We start from the raw sequence: 24555 nt of genomic DNA, 5'->3' as shown, positions 1-24555 counted from the left end.
GGATTGAAATGAATGCCTCTCGCGACCTGCAAAAGTAGTGGGTTTTTGGTGCAAACCTGATAAATGCAACCTAGACTGCATATTGTACAAATTGTACAGTACAGTGCCATTTTTGTTATGATTTCGTTGTGATCGCCGTGTTCACTGGGCCTAACAAAGACGAAAAACATTTTCGGTTAGACGTGGATAGCGGAGCACCAGTTGAAGCGTGGGAAACTTATATGATGATGTATATCTGCAGCGTAAAATCGGAGTAGTCTGAAAATTTTTTGTCACAAAATCCCTGTTTCACAGTGTTTTTGTTGCCATCTTGGGTGGCAGTAAGGTGTCATGACGACCCCTGTGGTAAAAACCAAACCAATCAGAGGTGCGGAACTCTGACAGGACGAGCCTCTTTTTGGGACTCCTCCCAATGGTCAGACGCCCTTTTAATATACGACACTGGCTCCGCCGGTCGAAGTGGTGTTAAAGCCATCTCTGCTTCAAGTAATACCTGACCCTCATAACCTTACGTGTGTAAGCTGTTGGCTCCAAGGCAAGACTTGCAATTAGTGTGGTATGGCTCTAGGGAGGATATTTGGCCCACTGATGACAGCTGCAGCATGTCACGCAGCAACCTTGGGTCCATGGCGATCTTCAAGATCTTTGCAGTTCTGGAAAAATTGAATTCGGTCTGAATTCACGCTAAAGCAAACATTCTTCTGATTTCAGCATCATTTTGGGCAGCATAAAAAGACAAGATTCAGAAAAGAGAGCTTTGTGCCCTTGGTAATGTGCATACCGTGCACGTAGCACTTGATCCTTTCACTTGCAGTCCAGGCACTTGCATCACTTCACGCAGGAAAGTCTGATGGATCAGTTTGCACTCCGATGCTGTGGCATTCTGCAGGAATATCTGCTTGGACATCTGTGAAAGAAAACAAAACTCATTTGTGCTGTGGAATCCTTACACACCATGCAACTGGAATAATTACAGGAAGATTTCATCTCCTCTGGATGTGTCCGAGCGTACAGGTGCTCTGCAGTGATTGTGGAGTACTTGTGTAATGATTGGGCCTGGTCCAAAAAGAAACAGTAAAAGTGTCATTAGATAAGTCGTTGTGCACAGCTCAACTGGTCTTGAGTAAGGATCGGAACCGAAACTGAACCCGAAACAGAAACCACTAAACCTATATTATTCCTTGAACCAAACCAACAAATTTTTTTTTGCGTTGAACCGAACCGGAATTGAACCAAAATAAATTTTGATAGTTGCCGGTTCGCAAAACAGTTCAGATGTAATGTTTGTTGTGAGAGATCCGAACTACAATTTACACTATGGATTGAGCAGTGTTCCCAAACATATTTGAAACCAAAACTGAACAAAACAAATCTGTAAGTGTGCCAGGCATTTTTCGTGTTTCCTCCTCGCAGCTATTGTGTTGATTCAGTTGTGTTAGCTTTGAGGTCGTCCTTTCGGCAGTTGTAGGCTTCCTTGTATGTGAGATTTGTCGTCCTGCAACCACAAGTTTTCATTTTGAGCTGCGAAAATGAAGGCCAGCCCCGGAGCAGGATGTAACGGCGTGTATACGGCGAGTAAACATAGAGAGTACAGTACGCTACTGTAACGTTGCACCTGAAATGCAGATCTGTATCACACAGTGTTGCTGTGAACCAGTGCTGCGTTGGCAACAACAAAAGTACATTTCTGTTCTTTGAGAATTGTAAGCATGTGGTTGCTCTTAGCCCATGGCAATCATCTCAAAACTCACTTTCCTGAACGGGTTGGAAGTGATATTTTGCTCTGCTGTGGAGTTGAACCCAAACCGAACCACAAAAATAACGGGTCTGGACCCTGGTCTTGAGCGGTGTGCTCAAGGGTAGAATTCCATATACACGTATCAGAAATAGTAGTTGTGTAGGATCGATCCAGAACGAAGTGTCGCACACCTGGCAACAACTTTGGCTGAGACAAGCAAGCCCACCCCTCCACCCATCAAAACTTTAGAGACAACCCCCTCCCCTTCAGTTTATTTATTTTCCATCCAGTGATGGACTGGGCCGAGGAGAAAGCCGCAAAGTGCAGCTTGACGAAACCCACTAGCCCCCACAACTGTAGGTGACAGCAACCCAGGTAGCATCCTCGAGACCCTCCGTTTTAACTTGTATATATACTGTAATTTCAAGCATATTACTTGCAGCTTATATGCGGATTTTTTTTTTTTCACTGGCCCTCTGCAGCTTATTTGATGACTATTTTCTCCCGGTATTTTCCCCATTGGCTGGTATTAACAAAAGGGCCAACAGTGTCTCATGTTTTTGGGAACAGCTATGCCCACCAATGTACGAACAATCCGTAACAGGGGCACGTCCTCATTCCAGTAAACTGACTTTCCTGGTACCCTCTCCCATGCAGCTGAAAGGAGTGACAGTGATTCATGTCTTCTGGAAGACCACTGATCTGTCGATCCACAAGAAAAACACGCAACAAGGGCACAATCTGATCTTAGTAGAACACTAGAACTGACCTTTGTTATACACCATGCCACCCCGGAAATTATGCGTCACTGGTTTACCGCACAAATCAGGGGCGCCGTACTGCCCGCGGCTCATCTGGTGGAAAATTTTCAGAATGTTCCTAAGAAAGGTCCTGCGGCTTATCTGCAGTGTGGCTTATACGTGTGAAATTACAAGTACAGAAATTACACGTGAAATTACAAGTTGCAGAAAACATCAGTCTTAGGCTTTGCTTTCACTAGCCACTTGAGCTGAGAATACCATATGAAGACTCTAGCCATTAAACTTGCTGGGATTACAGGAATTATATGCCGTAATCATTACCTGCTCTCCCAATTAAAATGTCTATTCTTCTTGAAAAGAAATGCTGCACCAGTACCTGCGAGGTCTACGACGAAAAGAATGAGAGAGGGTTGCACTCCTTAAAACTAGTTCAGGAGGTGCAGGCAAAAAGAATCAACCGAAAGTTAAGCTTTTGTTATTTAACCCCTGTTCTTATCGCATTTGAATTATATCCACTTAGTCTGGGGCAACGTGCACCATTTTCGGCAATACAAACATGTTACAAAAGAAGATTCTGCACGCTACAAGTAATGAGAACCGTTCTTGAACAGTATAACAAAAGAGGCTGCAGTATCGCTAATCTCAGCGGGTCTGCAATTTTAATTCATGTATCTAACCTGGTTGGCACTTCGAACATCGGTATGTTTGTACATTTTGTACAACATGTGGCATTAAACATTTAGGTAATATATTACTGCAAGTCTCAAAGTAGCACAGAAGTCATTTTTAACACCCAGTTTTCTTCCTATAAAACTGTTAAGTAGGCCAGTAAGATGCACAACGCGAAGTAATTTACACCACAGTCATAATTATCGCAGAAATTGAATTTAAAATATGTCGCTAAAAGCGACCGTGCGCAACGGTGGTGAAGAGCAGTACCAGCCTGTGATCTGCCTGGAACCTCGCGCTGACGCTATAAGGAGAACGCTCGCTGATTGGCCTAGAGAAATGTTGTCCGCTACTCCGCTGTCGTCTGCTACTCGGCTGTTCGGGGTTCTGATAAAGCCTTTCTCCATGCTCGGTAATGCTTCGGCCGCTCCTTCTATCCCCAATTCTTCGGGAAAACCGGCAAAACAGGTTTACGGCGGCAAAGGGACACGGCGCTGACCCCCACTGACCGGCAAACCAGAACGAGTCTCCTTATGCCGTCATCGGTGACGTGTCATCATACCTCCTCATCCTCGTTATAGCTGGAGTGGCGAGTTAAGGGTGAAGGCGCGGAGCTATGTTTATGTGAGTTTTTTCCTGGGAAACAAATTGCACACATCAAAACTTTTCGCACTATTCAGTATAATGATACACACACTTTCATCAGATGTCTTAATGTGAATTTTTTTTTGGATGGCCCTCTGTACTCCTTTAAGTCATGCGAGTGCAAGAGGAATCAACCTTTCGGGTCTCTCGCACGGGTGGCTACTAGCAATAATACCAGATTTGTGAAACTTCCAGTGCTCCTTGTGCATGCTTTGCATCCTGAGCGATTTCTGCCATGAGGAAGGGAGAACAGTCCTTCGCGTTTCATTTTCGCTAACCTTGACTGCTCGTGGACAATCGGCCGGGAGAGAAGGAACCGAAACAGTTTGGGAGACCTTGTCCACCTTTGTTATCAGCAAGTTCCCAGAGTTCAAAGTGGTGCTAAGCGTTCTGGGTTTTTCTGAAGTTGTGTATTGCTCAAAGTTATGCACTGAAATTTAATTTGTTTATATTTTTTAAATCATCACAACCAGTGTGGGTATCGTGGGTATTTTTGTGGTATGTTTGTGTATTCAATGTAGTACTTTTTGTTTCAGACTCCTTTGGCTTGGCAGACTACAGGCTTGATCTCGCTAAGCACAAAACACAGAAGTACAATGCTTTTTTCCTCAGTATTCTGGTCTGCTGTACAATGTAAGGAAGCGTGATGAACCACATCTATGAAAGTTCCACAACTACTCTAAGTGTTGCTATAGATATTGCAAAAGTAAACTGTTTAAGATTGTGTTTACCTACTCTTGTAGGAGTTCAGTGAGTTCATAGATCTGCATTTTTGTCGGCAATGATACTATGACTATCACTTCAGGAACGTATGTACGACACCGATACGGTAATGTTTGTCACTGCTTCACGGTAAACTTGGAAAGACTCTCTTCCAAAAACTGCAGGCTAACCCCATGATGACGTAAGCCAGGCACACGAATAGAAGCGTAGTGCAGGCGATTGTCGCCGAGGTTGTTTGCTTAGCGTTCGCATCGCAATACACGAAGTGAAAAGACCTCAATAAATACAACAACACTCTCTTACCAGCGCAAGTTGACTATATTGCGTGGAATAGGGTGTTACACTCCTGGCTGTACAAACTCATCCGACGCTAACCAGAAACAGCATTCCACCAGCTGATCACACAGTGGACGCTGTCGCCCTAGTATTCCAAGTCGCCAGTCTTTCCCCAAGGCTACCAAGGTCCCTCCAGCCTGATTGGTCTCATCTCCGCCGTGCCAACGAACGCACACTGATTTGCCTGGTCCGTGTGACGTTTCCACAGAGAAAATCCCAAGATACTCTCAACATGCGTCATCTGCTCTTGCCATGTGTTGCATCAAAATGCGTAGGAACGTCGCCAATTTGCTTCGGGATTTTGGCATTGTCATCATAGATTAGATGAACGTAGATTAAAATGGCGCTGTAGTTCTGGAGACGGTGAGACGGATGTGATAGTCCCTTTAAAGTGCTTACACACAGTATACAGTGTGTAGTAGCAATGACCTACCCCTCCATTTTTTGTTAACACCTTAGTGCTTGTGATTCCGCATAAATAGGGCCATTTTTCTTAGTTTAAAAATTTTTGAAAACGGGGGTGTAAAAAGCGGGTTTTATTTCAGGGGCTGTGGCGGGTGATAGTGGGCGGGAAAAAAGAAAGAAGAGCACTTGTTGCATTTTAGATTGACAGAAGACGATGAATGGCTGTGCTGAATGTACTGCTCACCACACGGTTGTCCGAAATCTGAGCAGGCTGAATTGGCACTTCGCAGAGTTCGAAAACGTTTAAAAATTGGGCTGTTCGGTGTAGCATACATTAAAAGCAGTAAAACCGACTTGTTTCCCGGCACGGGGGTTTTATCGCTTTTAAAGTCGCAGAATTCATTTTCAGGTTTTACCATAAGTGATGATGATTCAAATCCGGAGGTAAAAACCAGTTTTTACCCTAAAACACAGGGACCTATTGGTAAACCATTGGTGACAAGTGTGCTCTTAAGCTGCAAAGTAGACAGAGAAATTCGTATGCTAACACATATATGACAGGTTACGCGTTACTATACGGTGTACTTGGCGTAATAACGTCCCAGGTGGGACACTAACTGCAAGCCGTTCACCGAGCTTGCACACTGCGAAATGGGCACAGCTTAAAACCTTTGGTGGTCGTTTGTGATATGATAGTTTGTGGCTTTAGATCTGTCTGTACGCAGCAACAGCGAGTAAACAGTGCACCACGCGAGTACACCCTTACTACAATACTATAAAGACACTGGAAAGGTTCGGTACCCAACTAAACGAACCACAATCCACTTTTGTACGAGACAGAACAAACCCCGCTAACGTGTCCCGTCGGTGCCTCTGTTTCCAGCTTTGGCAACGCTGAGCTCTTCAATCGTCGACGTAGCGCGCCGGGTAGGAACAATTCGTAACAGTCCCACGTGAAATGTTCTGAACATACACGGTCCTCCTGTCGCAAATCCATGCCCAGTGATTCAGACCACGCTCGTCTTCGCTGCTCGCATTTTGGGACGGCATGATACGAAACATCACGCGCTTTCGCATGAGTGTTTCCGCATCCGGAAATACAACACCGTGCGCCAGGCATCCTGACACAACTAAATGCTAATTGCTTGCAGCAACTAGTCGGGCCGAGATGCACGATTCGCCAAGATACACTCATGAAAGCCGTGACAACGCTGGCCGTGAGCATCGCAGCGCACCAGTCACCAGTGTTGCCAACCCTTATGCGAGAAACGTAGCTAAACGCCGCGTAAAAGTGATGTGTGTGTCTGTGAAGTCATGCGTTGGACTATGGAAGCCTCTGAAAAGGTTAGCCAGCTGTAGGACTCGAACCCACATCTTTTGGATTACCGGTCCAGGGCTCTACCAACTGAGCTATGCCAATTGGCTAAGCTAACACCCCCCCCCCCCCCCCCCCCCAGCCAGTGGCAGTAGTGGTAGGTTGTTTTGAGGAAAGATAGTAACATCTCTGACAGCTTCAAGACAGATGCCAGACAAGAACTGAATGCGTGTGTTAGAATGAAACAGATGACAATGGATAGTTTTGTAAGTAAGTAGTGGATAGTCTGTGTAATGGTCAATAAAGATGTCTTTTCAAGATCACTCTGGATTTTCGTGTTTCATTTATCCGGTTCCCCCGCTATCCTGACATTTTCACAGGAAACAGAGCCGTCCAGGTAAACGCGGGTCAACTCTACCTCTTGGAAAAGTGCGATTTAAATGTATACTAACTGCAAAATTCAACCAAGATTCAAGATTCCTTTATTAGTGGAATGTACGATTACAAAGTACAAGAGGACCGTGAGGGCGAACCCTGTAAAACGGTCCTTATACCCACGTGCATAATTTTACACAAATGACTTGCGGGAAGCAGAGAAAACAAAATGCATACATAAATTATTAGATAACATACCTCGAAGAAAAAAAAGAAAAAAAAGAGAAGACACAGAAACTGCAAAAGGTAACGGATATGTACATAACCTATGCATGATTATACATTTTTAAACACAAGGATCAACATAACTGCCTCGAAAATAGGCTCGGCAAGAGTGTTTGAACGCTGCATACTTATCGATGGATCGTATGGCAATAGGAAGCTCGTTCCACAGACGAGTGCCAAAAGCAGAAACAGAGAAGAATCCAAGGTTAGTGCGGAAGGTGGGGCTGTAGAGAGAAAGTTGTAGACTCCTAAGGGAGTAAGATGTGGGAGGAATGTGCAGCTGCAGTTCGAATCGGTCGGCTGTCCCATAGAAAAAAGTATGCATCAATAGTGACATCTTATATTTCAGGAGGTCGAAGATGTTAAGCACAGAGAGTAGAGGAAACGCAAATGACACATGGTCCCGGGGGTTCAAAGAAAGCATAATTCTCAGGGCTCGCTTCTGGGCTACGAGTAAGGGACGAAGATGAGAAGTGTACGTCAGGCCATATACCTCGAGGCCGTAGTTTATATGCGAGTGCACCAGCGCATAGTAAACGTTCAGGAGTATTGAGGTCGGAACTAAGTGCCGTAGTTTTGAAAGTGCGTAAAGCCCTCCAGATATTTTGTTACGGACCGAAGTGATATGTGGCTGCCAGTTTAGATGTTCATGTAGAATTACACCTAAAAAGCGCACTGAAGCAACACGTGTAAGAGCATAGTTCCCGAAGTGAAGTTGTTTGTCACTAACGTCAAGACGCTTCTGAGGAGGGTGAAAGACGATATATGATGTCTTCTCCAGGTTAATAACTAATCTGTTACACAGTAGCCAGTAGCGGTACCTGTCAAGGACACTGTTTGCTTTAGAGAATAGAGATGAAAGATTATCAGATTCTATGAATATGTTGGTGTCATCCGCGTAGAGAAAACAGCTGGTAGAAAGGTGATTAGGTAGATCGTTAATGTAAACGAGAAATAAGAACGGACCCAGAATCGAACCCTGAGGCACACCCGCTCCTATAGACCCAACATCAGAGCAGCTCTCATCCTGGATAACGAATTGATCCCTGTTGCACAGGAAGCTCTGTAATAATTGTAATGGTGTTCCTCTAACGCCATAGCGCTCCAGCTTCTGTAGTAGAATTTTGTGATTGATTAAGTCAAAAGCTTTAGGGAGGTCGACGAAAATACCTATAGTTAAAAGTTTCTCTTCAATGTTCATTCTGATCTTTTCTGTGGCATAAATCAGTGCGCTAATGGTGGACTTATTTTTGCGGAAACCAAATTGAGATGGAGAAAGCAGCTTGTTCAAATCGAAAAAGCTCTCTAGTCGACGTAGGATAAGTTTCTCAAGAACCTTACTGACGGCTGAGAGCAACGAAATGGGTCGATAGTTGGAAGTGTCGGTACGATCCCCACTTTTAAAGATAGGTAACACCTTAGCAGTCTTTAATTCTTGGGGATAAATACCTTCAGTGAATATTTCGTTAAATAGCTCCGAAAGAGGATCAGCGAGATAGTTACAAAACCTTTTGAGAAAAATGGGAGAAATGTTGTCATGTCCGGATGACTTAAGCGGTTTCAGCCCGTTAATAACAGAAATGACTTCAGAACGGTCTGTCGGTGTCAAGAAAAAAGAAGTGTCATTTCGAGCAGGCATAGGGGCCGCTGGAAGTGGGTCTACAGGCGGACAAAGACGAGTTGCGACGTTACAAAAATAGTTATTGAACTGATTTGCAATTTCCTTCGGGTTTGTAGTAGACGTTCCGTTCTGCGTTAGCCGGCGCGCACCAGTGGGAGTTACATTAAGCTTTCTTGATAGCGCAGTGTTTATTGTCCGCCATATCAATTTGGGGTCACCAGCAGAGCTGTCTATAGCTGAAGAAAAGTAGTTTCGCTTTGCAAGCCTCAAGGTATCTCTAAGCACGTTACTGTACCTAGAATATCTAGCACGAAGACGTGTGTTTAGCGGGTTCAAGCGAAGTTTCCTATACATGCTGTTTTTGTGCTTAATGCTCCTTAGGATTGCCTTCGTAATCCAAGGCTGCCTCACAGCTGTGCGCCGACTAGATATGGTTTGAGTAGAATACTGCTTAATTACGTCGGAAATAGTGGAGATAAAGAAGCTAAACTTTTCACGCACATTTGAAAAGCGATGAAAGCCCCACATCATTTGCGAAAGGGATCTTTCAATAGCTTTGTAGTTCACATGGCTGCGTATCTGATGTCCGGCTAATTCCGCTTTTTCACAGCAACCACCAATGTAAATAATTTCATGGTCTGAAATGTCGCATGCAGCAACTCCGTAAGTTAGTTTGGAGTCAATAATGTTGGTGATCACGTGGTCAATTAATGACCCTCCATCCTGGTTGAAACGGGTTACGTTGGAAATCAGCTGCGCGAATCCAAATGCAGTGAACGTTTCAGTGTACGAGATACACGCAGCGTCATTTTTCAATAGATCCACATTAAAATCACCAAGGATAATGCAGTTATATTTGGATGACCATAGTGTATGTAATAGTTCAGTAAAGTCACTTAAAAATGCACAAAGGTCATTACTCGGGGACCTGTAGATAACGCCAATGATCAGTGGGCGGCCTGGGTAAGAACACACAGAGACGGGGCACATGGGGATTTCAATGAAAACACTTTGTATCGAAATTTGATTAATATGCAAGTCATGTCTCACAGAATAACAAATATTGTGATTAACATAAAGCGCGACACCGCCGTAGCCATCACACCTATGACGGAATTCGGCTTTAAATCCTTCAATCTCAAGGAATGATTCATGTGATTTTTGAGTCCATGTTTCTGATAGGCCCAGGAAAGACACCTTGCTATTTAAAGCAGTAATGACAGATTTTACTTCGTCAATGTGCTGGGGACGGCTTCTTACATTGAGATGCAGCGTAAGCGAGTCATGCACATCAGCATCAGGCAAGTCTTCCAATGCAACAAAGGTCATCAATGAAAGTTCGAAGGTAAAAAGAAAGAGTACAATAAACACCTGAAGCAACACAAAAGGTACCAGCAAAGTTGCCGCAAGGCAGCGCTCTACAGTGTCGTGAGGTTATCGGCGTGTGAAATTCGAATGGCATTCGTACCATCTGCACGCCTCACAAAAATACGCCCATTCTTCACCCAAACAAACTGATAGCCTTTTTCTTTGGCTGATAGCCGAGTCTGCCACAGAAGTTTCTTGTTTTCAGATGTCAGATTTTCGCACAAGAAAACCGTACTAGATTGTGATGTAGATTTTAGTCTACTCTTCCGACCAAGCCAAGCGTCGCGTATCTTTCTGTCAAGAAATCTTACAATTATAGGAGGCATACCGTCGCTTGACTTCGATGGTAATCTGTGGATCGCTTCGTAGTCTGATGCTGTTAAGATGGGAAGTTGTAGTTCAAGGGCGATTTCATTCACAACTTTAAGTAGGTCTTCCCCCACCGAAGCTGGAACCCCGCGAATTTCAACATTATTGCGACGCCCATATTGGTCAAGCTCATTAAGCTGGATCTTCAGTTGACGTATTTCTGTATTTTGCTGTGTGTGCGAGCCATCAAGTGTGTCAAGGTGAGTGTTAACGGCCTTAAGAGACGCAGAATGCAAGATGTTCTTGAAAAGAAAATTTTTGCATCATATGTCAAGCAGGTGGCCAGAATGAACATCCCTGTTTGCCCACTTTTTTGCAGCTGTACAACATGCTCTCTATTTACAGTCTTGTGAAACCACCTAAATATGGTAACTATGAAATTCATTAAACTGAAGAGCCACATCTGATGAGCATGTCTGATCGACACTGCCATTTCAGGAAGACAAACCCTCCCATTCTAGATTGGAGCAACAAAAATGGAAGCTTGATAGCCTTGTGGAAATCGAGACTGAATGTGAGACCGTATTTGATGGTGCACCTGCACTGAGCAGCGTAACCGACTGTATAATTTATTATGTAACTGGGTGTGTGCGCCAAAGAATCCTTAAAACCACCAACTGTTCACTATGACAGGTGCTAGGGATACTGCAAGACCTGGCCCTTCTATTGTGCAAGACACAAGGTGGACTTGTGCATCCAAATATTGCCGTGTTCTCTCTTCTGAAAGAGGCAGAACAAAACTTTCGTTAAAGTGCTTCTGATAAGCAAGCGTATGATTTGGTAATTGACTACATACCAGACGACAACTTGACACTCCCTCGCGATTAATGCAAAGTGGACATAACGGCGCAGGTGCTGCATTGCTATGTTGCAATACGAATGCGACAGTATTGCAAGCAGCTCAAGAAAAATTAAAACAAAACACAAAAGTTGTGCAAGCTCTCAAAGCTGGCTTTGTGGAGGTGTGCCTGATTCTACTGGAAAGGAATACAGTACAGCTCCGGTCAACCTTAATAATAACACTGGAAAGAATTCGGTCTGATTTGCGAGCGCAATAACCACCATCCTGGGGGCACTGGGGAATGTTAAATTAACAGAACAGTTTTGTTCAACTAAGATTTCCTCATGGCCCCTGGGGGCGCTGTAATCTCGCTCGGGAACGAGACCACATTTTTTCCGGTGGTATTATTGAAGTTGACGTGAGCTGTGCCTTCATAAATTTTTGCATTGTTAAATGTTCCCCGTTCCAAATGACCTGTTCTCATGTGTGCATGTTAAGTGTTTTCATTAATTAATGATTATTAAATATGCGTTCCACCGTCGAGGCACGTACCTGCTTCTACACTCATTTCTTGAAAGCGTGAGCATTGGCAGAAGGACAGATTTGCTGAATCTCCTTTCTTTCTATATCACTTGAATTCGGCTTTGATCGATAGTGGCAACTCGTTGAACAGGGGTTTCCAGATAAAGTATGGGTTATTTCGCTTCTGAACAGAGGTACTGTGCGCATACTGGGAGAGCATTCATCGTGACATTACGAGCGGCTGCTATACTTTGCTAGCGAAACTTCGCAAAGGAAAGGTCAAAGATTATTGTCGAAGGGTTTGGATCATTTCAAGCTGCAATTGGAAATAAATCGTGGCTTTCAGCACCGAGAGCCTTACGTATGTGAATTACAGTTTTGGAATGCAAAATTCATGGTTTTAGAGAAAAGCTTAAAGTCTGTATCCTACACAATGAACGGCACCCTACTACAGGTTTTCCCGCCCATATTACTCCAAGTGCCATCTGATTTAATCCAGGTGCCAGCTTGCTTTTGCAGATTGCAAAAGCACTGTGTGTGAGGTTCGTTGTATACACTGTTTCCCAACCAAACTCACACCCAGCGCTTTTGCAATCTGCCCAAGCTAGCCGGCAGAAAAACGATACCAAGGAGGAAGAATACGGCCTGTATGCTTTCCTTCCATCTGGCTTGAGCGGTGGAAAAGATGAACAGTTTTCAACATGCTCCCCAGGCTAGACGGTGCTGCACTTTCAATGTGGCGGCGCCCACGGGGCAGATGGTCTATAGGGTCTATTCACTGACGTCACTCCCCCAGAGAGCACTGGCTTCGAAAAGCCGAAATTGTTGCCATGATGTATGTCCCTCGAAGCGTGGTTCCTGTGTCGTTCGCCGCCTTCATGCTATTAATAGGACTGTTAATGTCGAAAACATGGAAATTACTTGGATTATGGTACAAATAATACTCGTACGGTACAATAACTTTGAAGCACCAAACGTACGGTGAACGTGATGTGGGTGAAGGCCTGGGCAGTCAAAATCTGTGGATCTACATTATGATGGCAAGCCTGCTAGCGGAAGTGGCGGGCGCCATGTGGATGACGTCATGTGAATAAACCAGCTGCATTCCACAACTCTCGAGTAGGAGTGGGCCAGATGTCAGTGTTGTACCATGGGACCCTGAGAGTAGGAAAACCCTCGGGTAGGTTGTGGAACGGGCGCAAGTACGATTCTCGACATGGCAACAGCAGACGACAGTGACATTTGGGCTGCGAGACATCAGAACCACTGGTCACTGCTTCGCTTTAGTGTGACGGTGTTTACATCAGTATGGGGTCATCTGCGTGTGTTCGTAAAGCATTAACGCCATGAATTCGGAGTATATACCGCGCATTCTCAGAAACAGTGACGCTGTACTGGTCCGCAGCTAGCTCTAAAACACATAGGAGTAGCTTTCGACCTTCACATGCAACAATCTGATGTGTGTTGTGTCGACCCGAGTAACTTCTGGAATGCAGCCGCATACCTCAAACGACTTGCCAGTGACGAACACGTCGGCCGCACGGAGGAACGCTGATATTGGAACCGCAGTCCTCTTTAGGCGCTTTGGGGCGTCTGCTGGTAAGACTTCGTATGCATCAGGAGTAAAATGGGCTGAACAAACACGTCCCGTATCACGAAATTCGTGATTGAGTGCTTCAAACCATTTTCGCTTTCGCGCACTGTCCTTCGGAATTCTATGGTAGCAAATGCCAGTCGTCGAAAACATACGGTTTGTGCATCCCGGAACATTACAACGTACACCAGGCATCCTAGAGATCGGTTGGATGCAAGGTTTTGTACACAGCACGGATAGAAAAGAGACTGCCACTTTCAACACTTTTCACTTTCGGGACACACTACACGCGCCGTCGCATTGAATCCAGTGATGTGTCGTTCGTGAACACACAGTTCAGACGGAATGAATCATGGAAATAGATTGACTGAACTCGTCCATTATCGTCCAACGTATTTGTTCACCACTTCACAACAATTCACGCACGCCACTTCTCCGTATCTCCGTTGCTCTCATGGTTGCTCTTCCGCTCTTCCTCCAATTGATTGTGTCGCCATCTATGTTAAGCGCCGTAAAACTTTTCCTTCTGTTATCTCGTGTGTATTTTTTAAGAGTATTTTATTTAGTCCCAGAGGCTATGGCGAACCTTCTACCAGAAGTCGAGCATAGCCCACCCTGACTCAAAAGGGATAGGACATGGCTACTACTACTACTAACTGTAAAACTAAATGCATAACGAAAACTGCGATCCTCCAGTCTCCACAAAGATATAGCAAGACAATAAAGGGACTGGGACAATACAATAAAAGATAAAGGGACTCAAGACAATAAAGGGACTGGGGCAAAACAATTCGGATGAAAGATGCCAACAGTTCTGTAGTTCCAGCTGTCGCACACTAAGACGGAGTCGCAGGAATGCGAAAAGAAGTAAAGAAAAGAAATGAAGAGAAAAAAAGCAGGCAAACTGTAAAGGACGAACCACTACGGCTATCAGTAAGAATCAAACACTGCAAATATCCGCTAAATGTCTGCTTCTCAAATATACAATTTTATTTGCCTATCTTAAGAGCTGCCGACAGTTGCGACGCAGTAAACAAGGGACGATGTCGCAGTTAATAGCAAAATAATAGCACATCTTAATAGCAAATGGCATTTTTTCATTACATCATGCAACACGATATACTGGAATCTTTCAGACCTTTCTGCGTCGGCAGTTCGTTATGGCGTTTTTGTAGTTTGCGCTTTAGCGAAATTACATTTTTACTGACTGCATTCGCCTCTGTGTGAGTTTCCCTTTCAATTGATAACAAACATAACAGGGTTTACTCGAGGCACAAAATGTTTGCTTCGTCAACACTGTTTCGAACAGCAGGGAAATCACACCCACAAAACATAACTATAACACCAATTCATAACTGCGAAAACTGGTTAGCATTATTTCGTCAAACCGTCGTTCAAGCTGGCGCTACGGATACAAGAGTAAATCAGGCCCCATCACAGACTAAAAACTTCCTACAGAGTGCGGTGCACTCAACATCAAAGTTCTCAACTTCATTTCAGACACCTTATCCGTCACCTAGCCGCATTTTCATTTCTAGTTCTGTATTGTTGCGTGTTGAGTTACATAATAAATGCTTCAGGAGGGTGCACGCTTCAATAGGGAGTTGCAGGAATGTGCTGGTACGGTTTGCGGTTGCTACAGAAGCCTTAACGTGAATTGAAAAAAGCAAAACTGTAAATGAGCTAAGTGAAGAACCACTATCACTAAAAATCGAACAATGCAATAGTCTGCTAAATGTCTGCTGTGTATTAATAGCAAATGGCACTTTCTCGACACACCCTTACTGTAATCTTCGTACAGAAGTACGGAAGCCTACAAAGCCTCTTTAAGAGTAAAAAGTATTATATGTTGTTGCAACGGAGAATGGACTTCTTTTGAGCAACACAGGGAAAAATCTGTATTATTTGCAAGTGCAGCAGAAGGCTCTTCTGTTGTCAGAAGGAACAACGCGACCTTGTCATTTGGACACTCAGTTAAGCGCACGTTGTTGAGGTGCTTTATGACAAAGAATTTTATAGAGCTGTGTTCCAAAGCTTAAAAGCATTTATTTCAGTTATTGCCTGCCATTGTCAAAACTAAGCAGTAGAGGCTGGTACGCAGTTGAAAGGAAAGGGAGAAAGAAAACAGAATAAACGGGACAAAATCTTGGATGCAACACTGTCATTTATCACAAAGTTTTCTGTTGCTCCTAACTGCTCGCTTGTAGGAGGTAGACAGTGGGTATATTGTCCAGGAACATTAGCACAGTCATCCTTTATCAAGAAGGGCTGAAGGTTGCACAGCCCAGTTATGGCTACAAGAACATCATTAGCCAGTGGCTTTTTAGCAAAAATGCTGGCTCGAAAATGTTTCAACAATTTGAAACATTTACGACACCTAGTTGAGCTCTCAATGTGAATTCAAAGCCTAGCTAGGTGACGCGAGGCCACCACTTTTGGACCACCGATTTGAGGGCTGCCCTTTGAAAAGCGTGGCAGTACAAGTTTAACGGAGTACAGAGGGCCATCCAAAAAATTTTCAGATTAAGACGTCTGATGAAAGTGTGTGCGTCATTTTACCGAATAGCGCTAAAGGTTTTGATGTGTGCAATTTGTTTCCGAGAAAAAAAACTCACATAAACATGGCTCCGCGCGTTCACCCTTATCTCGCCACTCCGGATACAACGAGGAGGAGAAGGTATGATGCCACGTCACCGATGACGTTATAAGGAGAACTCCTTCTGGTTTGTCGGTCAGTGCCTTGTCCCTTTGCCGCCGTAAACCAGTTTTTCCAGTTCTCCCGGAGAATTGGGGATAGAATGAGCAGCCGAATCATTACCGAGCCAGGAGAAGGGCTTTTTCAGAACCCCGAGCAGCCGAGAACAGACGACAGAGGAGTAGCCGACAACATTTCTCTAGACCAATAAGCGAGCGTTCTCCTTCTTCCAGGCATGTTCCAGGCAGATCACAGGCTGGTACTGCTCTTCACCGCCGTTGCACATGGTCGCTTTTTGCGGCGTACTTTAAATTCAATTTCTGCAATAATTATGACTCTGCGATGTGAATTACTTTGCATGGTGCAGGGTGTTAGAAATGACTTCTGTGCTACTTTTAACACCTACAGGAATTACGTCAGATATGGTGAATCCTCGGTCTGCAAGAATTTCATCACCTGATGTGAGGAGCTTTAAACAGCCACTATCTAATAGAGGTCGAGGTAACTCATTACTGTAACTAAGTTCCCTTTTTTTGGTAGCTTTTAACTTAATTAACTCGGTAACTTAACTCAGTACTTTTGCGCCATGGTAACTTTCAGAGGAACTCATTTCACGTAACTTAGCAGAAGTAACTTAAGTTCCAAGTTACTTCTAGTTTGCTTTTCACTCACGTCCACATATTTTCTTGCTTTCTCTCCGGTTCCTTCATGGCATTTTTTGCCATAAAATGTGATATTCAATCAATGACAGTATTTTATTCAGGAAGTAAGAACCGCTGCCATTGAAATGAAGCTGAACCATTGTGCGCCAACAGGGAGTAAGGTGCAAAGCGTTCAAATAGACCTCTACCCAAGAAACGTCATCATGACGTTGGTAGACAGACTGAAACCGAAACAAATCGGAAGGAGAGGGCTGGGTTCAACGAACGGGCACTTGTTCACTGTCTCCCATTGAAAGAAAAGCAGGACAGAGGGTTGCGTCCCTTTAAGGGACCATATCGTAATCCCCTCAAGACTGTGGCTTTTGGGCGTGGCCTTGATCACCTCTAGCTTCAAGCGTAGTCCAACTCTACCAAATTTGTGGTGCTGTCGAACACTATGACGCCATTTCTTTACAAACAGGGAGAGGTCTATTGTTGGACATAAACGAAAACGATCTATGCGTGTTGCACTCCTTCGCAGGGAACTCAAGATGTAACTCAATAATAACTCTAAGTAAGTCTAACTCTAATAAGTCTAACTCAAGCGTAATGCTATTTTGTGTCCGTAGTAACTTGGAAGTAACTCATTCTTTTTTTAAGTAACTCAGTAACTGTGAGTCAGATTTCAGGTCGAAGAACTTTGTTATCAACTTAGTTACATTTTTCACACGGTAACTTAACTCGTAACGAGTTCTTTTTGACAGGTAACTTCTCAATCTATGCTATCTAACCTGATGAAACGATCACTGGGATGACGAACGTGTGGTTTCGAGATGAACATCACAAAACCATTTGGAACAATCACATGCAAGACCTTTGCAGTGTTACGTGATTTGCACTGACTGTAGGTTCATTTGATTCAGACTAGTGGGTCTCTCTATAAAGAGCTCAAAACAGTCAATGATACATCTAACAGACTGGTAGTTGTCGAAAATGTCAGGCAATGTTTTCTTGATGGTGCCTCTGGCCATCCGAAACACCAGATATTTCCTTGTGAATCTGGCGAACTCCGACACTATGCAGCGGAAAATCCTGCTGACTGCAGCTGTTGATACTTCAAAGAGAGGTCGTGAAGAGGCGGTCCCAGACGCAACCTCATCAGTGTCACCAGCACTTGATGTTAGGGTGCCACGGTGAATTGGGTTTTCACAGTGGTGGCAAGTGCCCTCACCAGCTCGTCAAATGCCACGCTTGACAGACCAGTTAAAAAGTGGAACTGGCTTGGTCAGAATGTGGAGTACACACTGAAATCTGTTTCGCTTGTGTTTTCACAGACAGATGTGCTGTACTAAGTGTACTGTGCTGTGGTCTGAATTAAAGTCTTGCTGTACTTGAACTGCCTTTTCCGATACAGATAAAATGGTTTAAAAAGCAAGCGAGCTGGTGGCTAAGCTCCATGACGAAAACCCGAGACTGGGAAAAGACGAAAAACAGACGACACAACACAAAGTCTTTTTTGTCTGACTTTGTGTTGTGTCGTCTGTTTTTCGTCTTTTCCCAGTCTCGGTTTTTTGTCATGGCCTTTTCTGACTTTATTTACCAAGTAAAAGGAATCACATTATAGATAGGGCCTGACTTTTTCGGGTTTTATTTTTGGCCAAATTCGGGGGGTAAATATCGGGTGATATTTTCCATTTGAAAATTCGGGTGTATTCGGGTTAAATCCCGTTACGGCATATTCTGTTGTCAGGAATTCGGGTGTATTCGGGTGATTTTTTGTTTGTTTAATAAAAATTTGTCTTAACATGGAACTAATGTTTAGCAATGTTATCAAACTTTATTTTAATGCATGCTTATGAGTGTGCCACGCGACCCGGATGTTTTCGGGTAGATTCGGGTTAAACCCGAATTTTACAGATTTCGTTCGGGGGGTAAATATCGGGCGGATACGGGTTTAACCCTAAAAAGTCAGGCCCTAATTATAGATGGTAGCTTGAATTAAACGTACAATATTTGCCAGGAAGGGATGCCAGGAACATTAGCAGGTATACGCTGATGTCGCTTGGAGACGCACGGGTTTACTGCTAAGATGTTGGCACTGTTGCACACGTGATACGGCACACTATACTTAAAGGGGGACTTCGCGAGGATTCGAAAAGAAATTAGGTGAGCACCATACAGAACGCGAACAACCCCCTCAACGCTGAATACAACACTTGGACCCATTTTGCACGAGCAATTAATTTGTAAATGTGACAATGCCATACTGAAACCAAAATGTGAAGAGCAGAATGCAGAGCTCCATGGTATACCGTGGAGCCAACCAGCATTGTCGTCTGCTTCGCAACCTGCGTTCTCCCTTGCCGATGATGTTGGCAGCATGTTGCTCTCAGTAACCTCTCGATTCAGAGAGGCGAAGCGCTCTCTTCGTAATAAATTCGTTTGAATAAAATCTGTGCAGTTTTGGAACGAGATATTTTGTAAACATATTCCTGACACCCCAAAGGTTACAGGTATACCACAACCTTTGTGGTGATTTTGTTGTGGAGTCCCAGTATAATGAGCGTAGTTCAACAACTTGTATTTCAGCAAATGCTCTTGTCCCTCTTCAAATCCATGTATCTGATGGAGGGGTAAAAAAGTAAGCCTGTTTCTCCGGTGCTGAGAGCACATTTGCTAATGCAGTTTGCGTTTGTGGACAATGCCTTGGACTACGTCCGAAAGATCGTTGGGCACTCCTCCCGCAGTGGGGTTACTGGTTACTGCATGGATGGATGGAGTGTAGGGGCACCCCTGGTGTGCGTCTATGGAACGAGGACCCAGCTTTAAATGTGCGGACATGCCGGATATTCTTTGCTTCGTTTCTCTTCTTTCATTAATTAGTTGCAGTAGTTGACACGTCCTTTCTTGTCTTTAACAGACGTGTCCTTTCAACTATATCCCCGCTGGTAGTGCTGATGTCGCGTCCGTCTTTTCTCTTGGGATGAGGGGCTAGTGGCGTAGCCAGACCGCCAAGGTAGGGGGGGCTCGATACGAAAACTCGCACCCCTGCCCCCCGCTGATCCTGGGTGCGACAACACACAATACTTGTGCACACCGCACAATGCGGTAATTGATTTGGGCGTTCACAATACGATTACGCAGTGATGTCCAATGAGGCGGTGTCACGGGATCGGAAGGATTTTGAAAAGCTCATACTTTGAAAACCATTCAAGAGTGCCATGAACTGTAAGAACTTTCGCGATTGTCACACTCTTCCCCCCCTATATATTATTTTCTCCTCGGATTTGCGCGATTTGCGTGGGTCCGTCGTGGCAGGTAAGGGGGGCTCGAGCCCCCCCTAGCCCCCCCGTGGCTACGCCACTGATGAGGGGTCCCATTGTATCGTCTGCTTTTGCATCGCCTGTATTCCTCCGTTTCTGTCTGCTATGCTCCTATCGATTTTCTACCGACCATCGTTTCAATTGGCGTTTGGTTGTTGCCACCTCTGTATCTTCTCCGCTGGCCGCCGTAAAACCGAGGGCTTCCTCTAGCAAGCATGTTCTTTTTCCACCAAGGACCGTGCACTCCAGTATCACATGTCTCGTGTTTTCTACGATCCCTCTCTTACACAGTGTCACTTAGTGTCATGCAGTGTTGCCGATAAATATATTGTATACATATGGCACAGAGTGTGCTGCCAAAAGTAAAGATTTACTTTTATTTAATGGTGTGTGCACTATTTGCTATAGTAAACTATCAACTGCAAACTGATTCAACACAAAAACAACATAAATTTTTAAATATCCCCTGAACATTCAAATATCCAAAACAGATGTCTATGCGTCAGTTCTGGAATGTGAAAACAGATGGAATACTGGCAGCGGCATGGATATATTTTCTATGTAAACGAGCTCACTGTGAAGCTCCCATGAATATCCGAACATCCAATTTGGGATATTCCCAGGATGTACCTCGTATGTATACGGTTTGCTGGGCTGATATTGCATGAAATACAAACACAAAATGTCACAGGATAAATAACACAAGGCAAAATATTTACGACAGAACAAGAGCTCTGCGTGCCTACCAGTGTCTGAAGGTGCAGCGTTGGGTATGGGTTGTCTTTTGTTGGACGACCATCAACAAAATGGATTGAGCACACCTGCAGTAAGAAAAACCCATGTGAAAGACCACGTACAGTGGCACGCAGACTTGCATTGAACAGCGGAGCGCGCGTCATCGGGCGCTGAAAACGGCTGGGAACTAGATTGGGATGATCCACTTTCGCCTTGAAGGGAGGGTTGGTACGCACAACGGATGCGTTCGCCACACCGGCCACACCGCACCGTTTTCTGACGCGTCCGTTGTGTATGCCGACACTCCCTTCAACGGCCCAGTCGATCATCCCTATCTCGTTTCCAGCTGTCTATCAGCACGCGATTTAAGGAAAGTCTGCGCGCCATGCACTGTATCATCCTCTGTCGACGAAGACCACGTTCAACAGGGCCGCACCTACGTCAAAGAAAAAGCATGTGGGCAAGCATTCTGCTTGTCCCATCCTACAGTTTGCAATACAAAATAGCTCTGAAATTACACGCGGTGCAAAACCGTGAAGAAACCAAGACCAGCTTTCTTGCGTCTTGTTTTGCTAAATTGCCATGACAATACATACAGCGCTACAATAATGTGTTTACAATGGGAGAAGCATTCCATCTAAATAAACGCTAAGCACACCGCCCTATCGACGGGCAGTGCGCAAATAGATTGTGTCAGCTACTCACCCTCGCTGATTTTCCCGGTCTGAAATCTTTCCTGTGAAGATTCGATACCCATCGTTGTCGGACAAGCTTGTTTTTCTCTCCTTGTGGGAACCCGTGCATTGCAAAAGGCCTCAAACACGGGCAGTCTTTGTGTAGCGACGGCTCGTGGATTTGACAAACTGCTTCGTCCCAGAGAATAAGATCCCTGTCACAGTTTCTACACGCAAACACGGAACAAGTCTTCCCTCTGCTTTTCCACATTTTGCACAAAACTGCAGCACAACGACGAAAAAAACTCGGAAGCACTCACATACGCAAAGGCACTCGCAGAAGAAGGCAAGCAATGGCGAGATGGCGGGGCTAGTGTTGCGCCATCTATTAGCGCCTGTAGCGGTTGTGGCCTGGTGCGGCGCGCTTTTCAAAACGGTCACTGGAAGTGCCCGTTCTTTTTTCTTCTTCTTTTCACAAGCTGGTATGGAGAAGACACCGGAAGCAGAGGAAATGATACAGTGCGATAAATGTAGGAGTTGCATGTAGGTTGACCAAACGGAGTTGACGAAACGTTGACGAAACGCGCGCCTTCAACGCCCGCTTCGAGTGTAATATATGCGAAACATTCTAAAAGTTGGAGAAGCAAATAGAAAACCAACACGCTTTGAACCGGAAGTTCAAGGAAAACAATAATAAGACCCTAGAAAGTAGGGTACAGAAACTAATCGTCGACAAGCAAACAATAGTGGACCGTAAAGAGCGGCGAGAAAGCAGTCGAGCTGGTGATAATTGATCTTCATAACGAACCCTGAGACTGGGGAAAACAGACCAAACAGGAGTCTCAAACTTCTGTTTAGTGTGTTTTTCCCCAGTCTCAGGGTTCGTTATGAAGATCAATGATGGACAGGCTCACCACACTATATAGAGAGCAGGAACGACAACCTCAGAGGGGCAGAATGCTCAACAGGACAAAAAAATATCGTAGACCTGTAAAATTGTGTGATTGAGATCACTACGGAAAATGAGACGAAATTAGAACTAATCAAATCCCTAATGAACAGAGTAGAAGTCCTGGAAAAAGAGAACCATAAACCAGGAAAGCATGCAGGAAAACCGCGGAGTGGAAAGAACCCAAAGCCCAACAGGTCCAGAAGAGCACAGGTGTGACATAAACCCGACATCGTTGTAACCACCCTCAAGCGGGAGCTTTTCATAAAACACCCATCTTGTTCCGGCCACACGTCATAGGTAACGTCATTTTGAGGTCATGTGAGTTTGTTTACATGTCGTTCCTGCGCTGCCTAGATATTCCCGAAAGTATGAACGTATTTCGCCAGGGAGCTTCTTCCGCGACATGGCACTTCGCAGGGAGACTCTTTTCGGCTGTAGTTCGAGTCACACAGGCTCATAGCGTGCGTCATATGTCACGTGAGGAGGGAAAGAGTGAGCAAGGGATGGAGCGGGAATGGCGGGAACACCAAAGACGGGGATGGGGAGGTATGTGCCCGACGGCAGAACTATTTGCAAGTAGGGCAAATTATTCGAGCTTTTTGGAAGTTCTAACTTCAAAAAATGTATTATGAGCGATTATATGTACGCAGCCCGTCAGACTGAGAACAGGATAAACATTCCGTTAAATGTTCCGTTGAAACAGGCAGCACTTCAAAACGCGTCACGAAATATTATTTACGACGTTGCCTGTGTGCCGCTGTCCGACGCATGTTACCCATTACGGCTTCTCGAATTCAGCATTATGTATTCGATACACGATGATTTCCACATTTATTTTACTTCACAAAATAGTATAGATTATCATAGCTATGTGGAACTTTTGTATGAACTTTGTGTTTCCTCTCATATCAACCTCTGTGAAGGAGGGTAGGGTCCTTTGGTTTCCAGGGGTAAACATCCCATGTCATCATGACTTCTCTATCATTTATTATTGTTGTTGTACATGCTTCCCAATTTATATAGAGATATACAGAGATCCCAGATATACAGAGAAACTCTTTCATTAAATGGAATACATTAATCATATGTACATTGCTCTCAGTCTATTATTTTTCTATTTTCTTTTATTTTATGTTTGCAGCGATTTGAGCACACATTTGAATCACACATCACAGGCACATCTGCTTGCTCACACCTGTCGCAGTTAGTCTAAAGTGTATTATGCTGCAGAAGACTGCAGTTCAGGGAGTTCAGAACAGTCCCCTTGTGATTTGTAGTTGTTGATCGCAAACTTTTCCGAAGTTCAGCAGCAGGCACTTGTGTTTCCGTTTGGCGAACACTAATCTCCATCTTGCGTTTCCTCCCCCTTTTTTTCTTTCGTCTAATAAATATATCCCCCCCCCCCATCTTGCCTGCAAAGAAAGGACTAGTGAACGAGTTACTCTTCTTGTTGCAATCTGGAATGATATGCTTGGTTTAACAAACGAACAAAAGCTTTTCTTGCCGTATGAATTATTTTGAGTGCCACATAAACCAGCGCTGTCGCCGATCGGCTTCCCTATTTTGGCCGGGGCAGTGCCAGTGCCGTGTAATACGGCTTTGGCCCGGGGAAGCGGGGGGGGGGTATATTTATTAGATCAATGGAAAAAAACGGGGAGGGCGAAAGGTGGGAGTAGTAATGTATCAGCTCAACTAGCCGGCAAGTCACATCTTCGTCTGGACGCCATTAATTAGCAATTAGAGCTAATTGGGACCCCCCACATTAATCAGGACCCACCAGGGAGTCATTACACTAATTGGGGATCATCTAAGACACGTCCAGACGAAGATGTGAGTTGCCGGCTACTTGAGCTGATAAAAAATAAAAAAAATAGGTAGAAAATAAAATAAAAAGATAGAGATAGAGTGGAGAGAAGGAGTTTAGTTGAAGATCAACGACGCCATCTTGTAGAAAGCGGCCCGGAACGGCCGCTGACTGTCGCTGGGCGACGGAGCACGGAGGCAGGTTGCAAAGCATCGCAGCACCAG

The 24555-nt window shown here is 44.5% G+C and overlaps 1 protein-coding gene and 1 long non-coding RNA gene across 5 annotated transcripts in view; both read right to left on the bottom strand.

The window, feature by feature from the left end:
- Positions 1-23554, bottom strand: part of LOC135391625 (uncharacterized) — a 29505-nt gene extending 5951 nt beyond the window's left edge. Inside the window, exons 1-5 of one of the 4 annotated variants that reach the window (XM_064621952.1) lie at positions 21607-23554; positions 20913-20987; positions 975-1056; positions 782-907; positions 513-653 (exon numbers count right to left, since the gene is read on the bottom strand). In XM_064621952.1, the coding sequence (XP_064478022.1) occupies positions 834-907; positions 975-1056; positions 20913-20987; positions 21607-21846 (471 nt within the window). In that variant the 5' untranslated portion in view covers positions 21847-23554 and the 3' untranslated portion in view covers positions 513-653; positions 782-833. Of the gene's footprint in view, positions 1-512; positions 654-781; positions 908-974; positions 1057-6078; positions 6535-13417; positions 13989-20912; positions 20988-21606 lie in introns of those variants that run through there. The other 3 variants (XR_010422062.1, XR_010422060.1, XR_010422061.1) reach the window with 3 other exon arrangements.
- On the bottom strand, positions 7052-13424 carry LOC135391628 (uncharacterized). The gene is made up of 2 exons (XR_010422063.1): positions 12894-13424; positions 7052-12806 (listed from the first exon to the last, which is right to left on the bottom strand). It is a non-coding gene; the product is annotated as an uncharacterized LOC135391628 (long non-coding RNA).
- Positions 23555-24555: the final 1001 nt, after the last annotated feature.

This window comes from Ornithodoros turicata, chromosome 4, assembly GCF_037126465.1.
Source record: "Ornithodoros turicata isolate Travis chromosome 4, ASM3712646v1, whole genome shotgun sequence".
In the NCBI taxonomy this organism is placed as follows: Eukaryota; Metazoa; Arthropoda; class Arachnida; order Ixodida; family Argasidae; genus Ornithodoros; species Ornithodoros turicata.
This window is presented reverse-complemented; position numbering and strand designations above follow the sequence as displayed.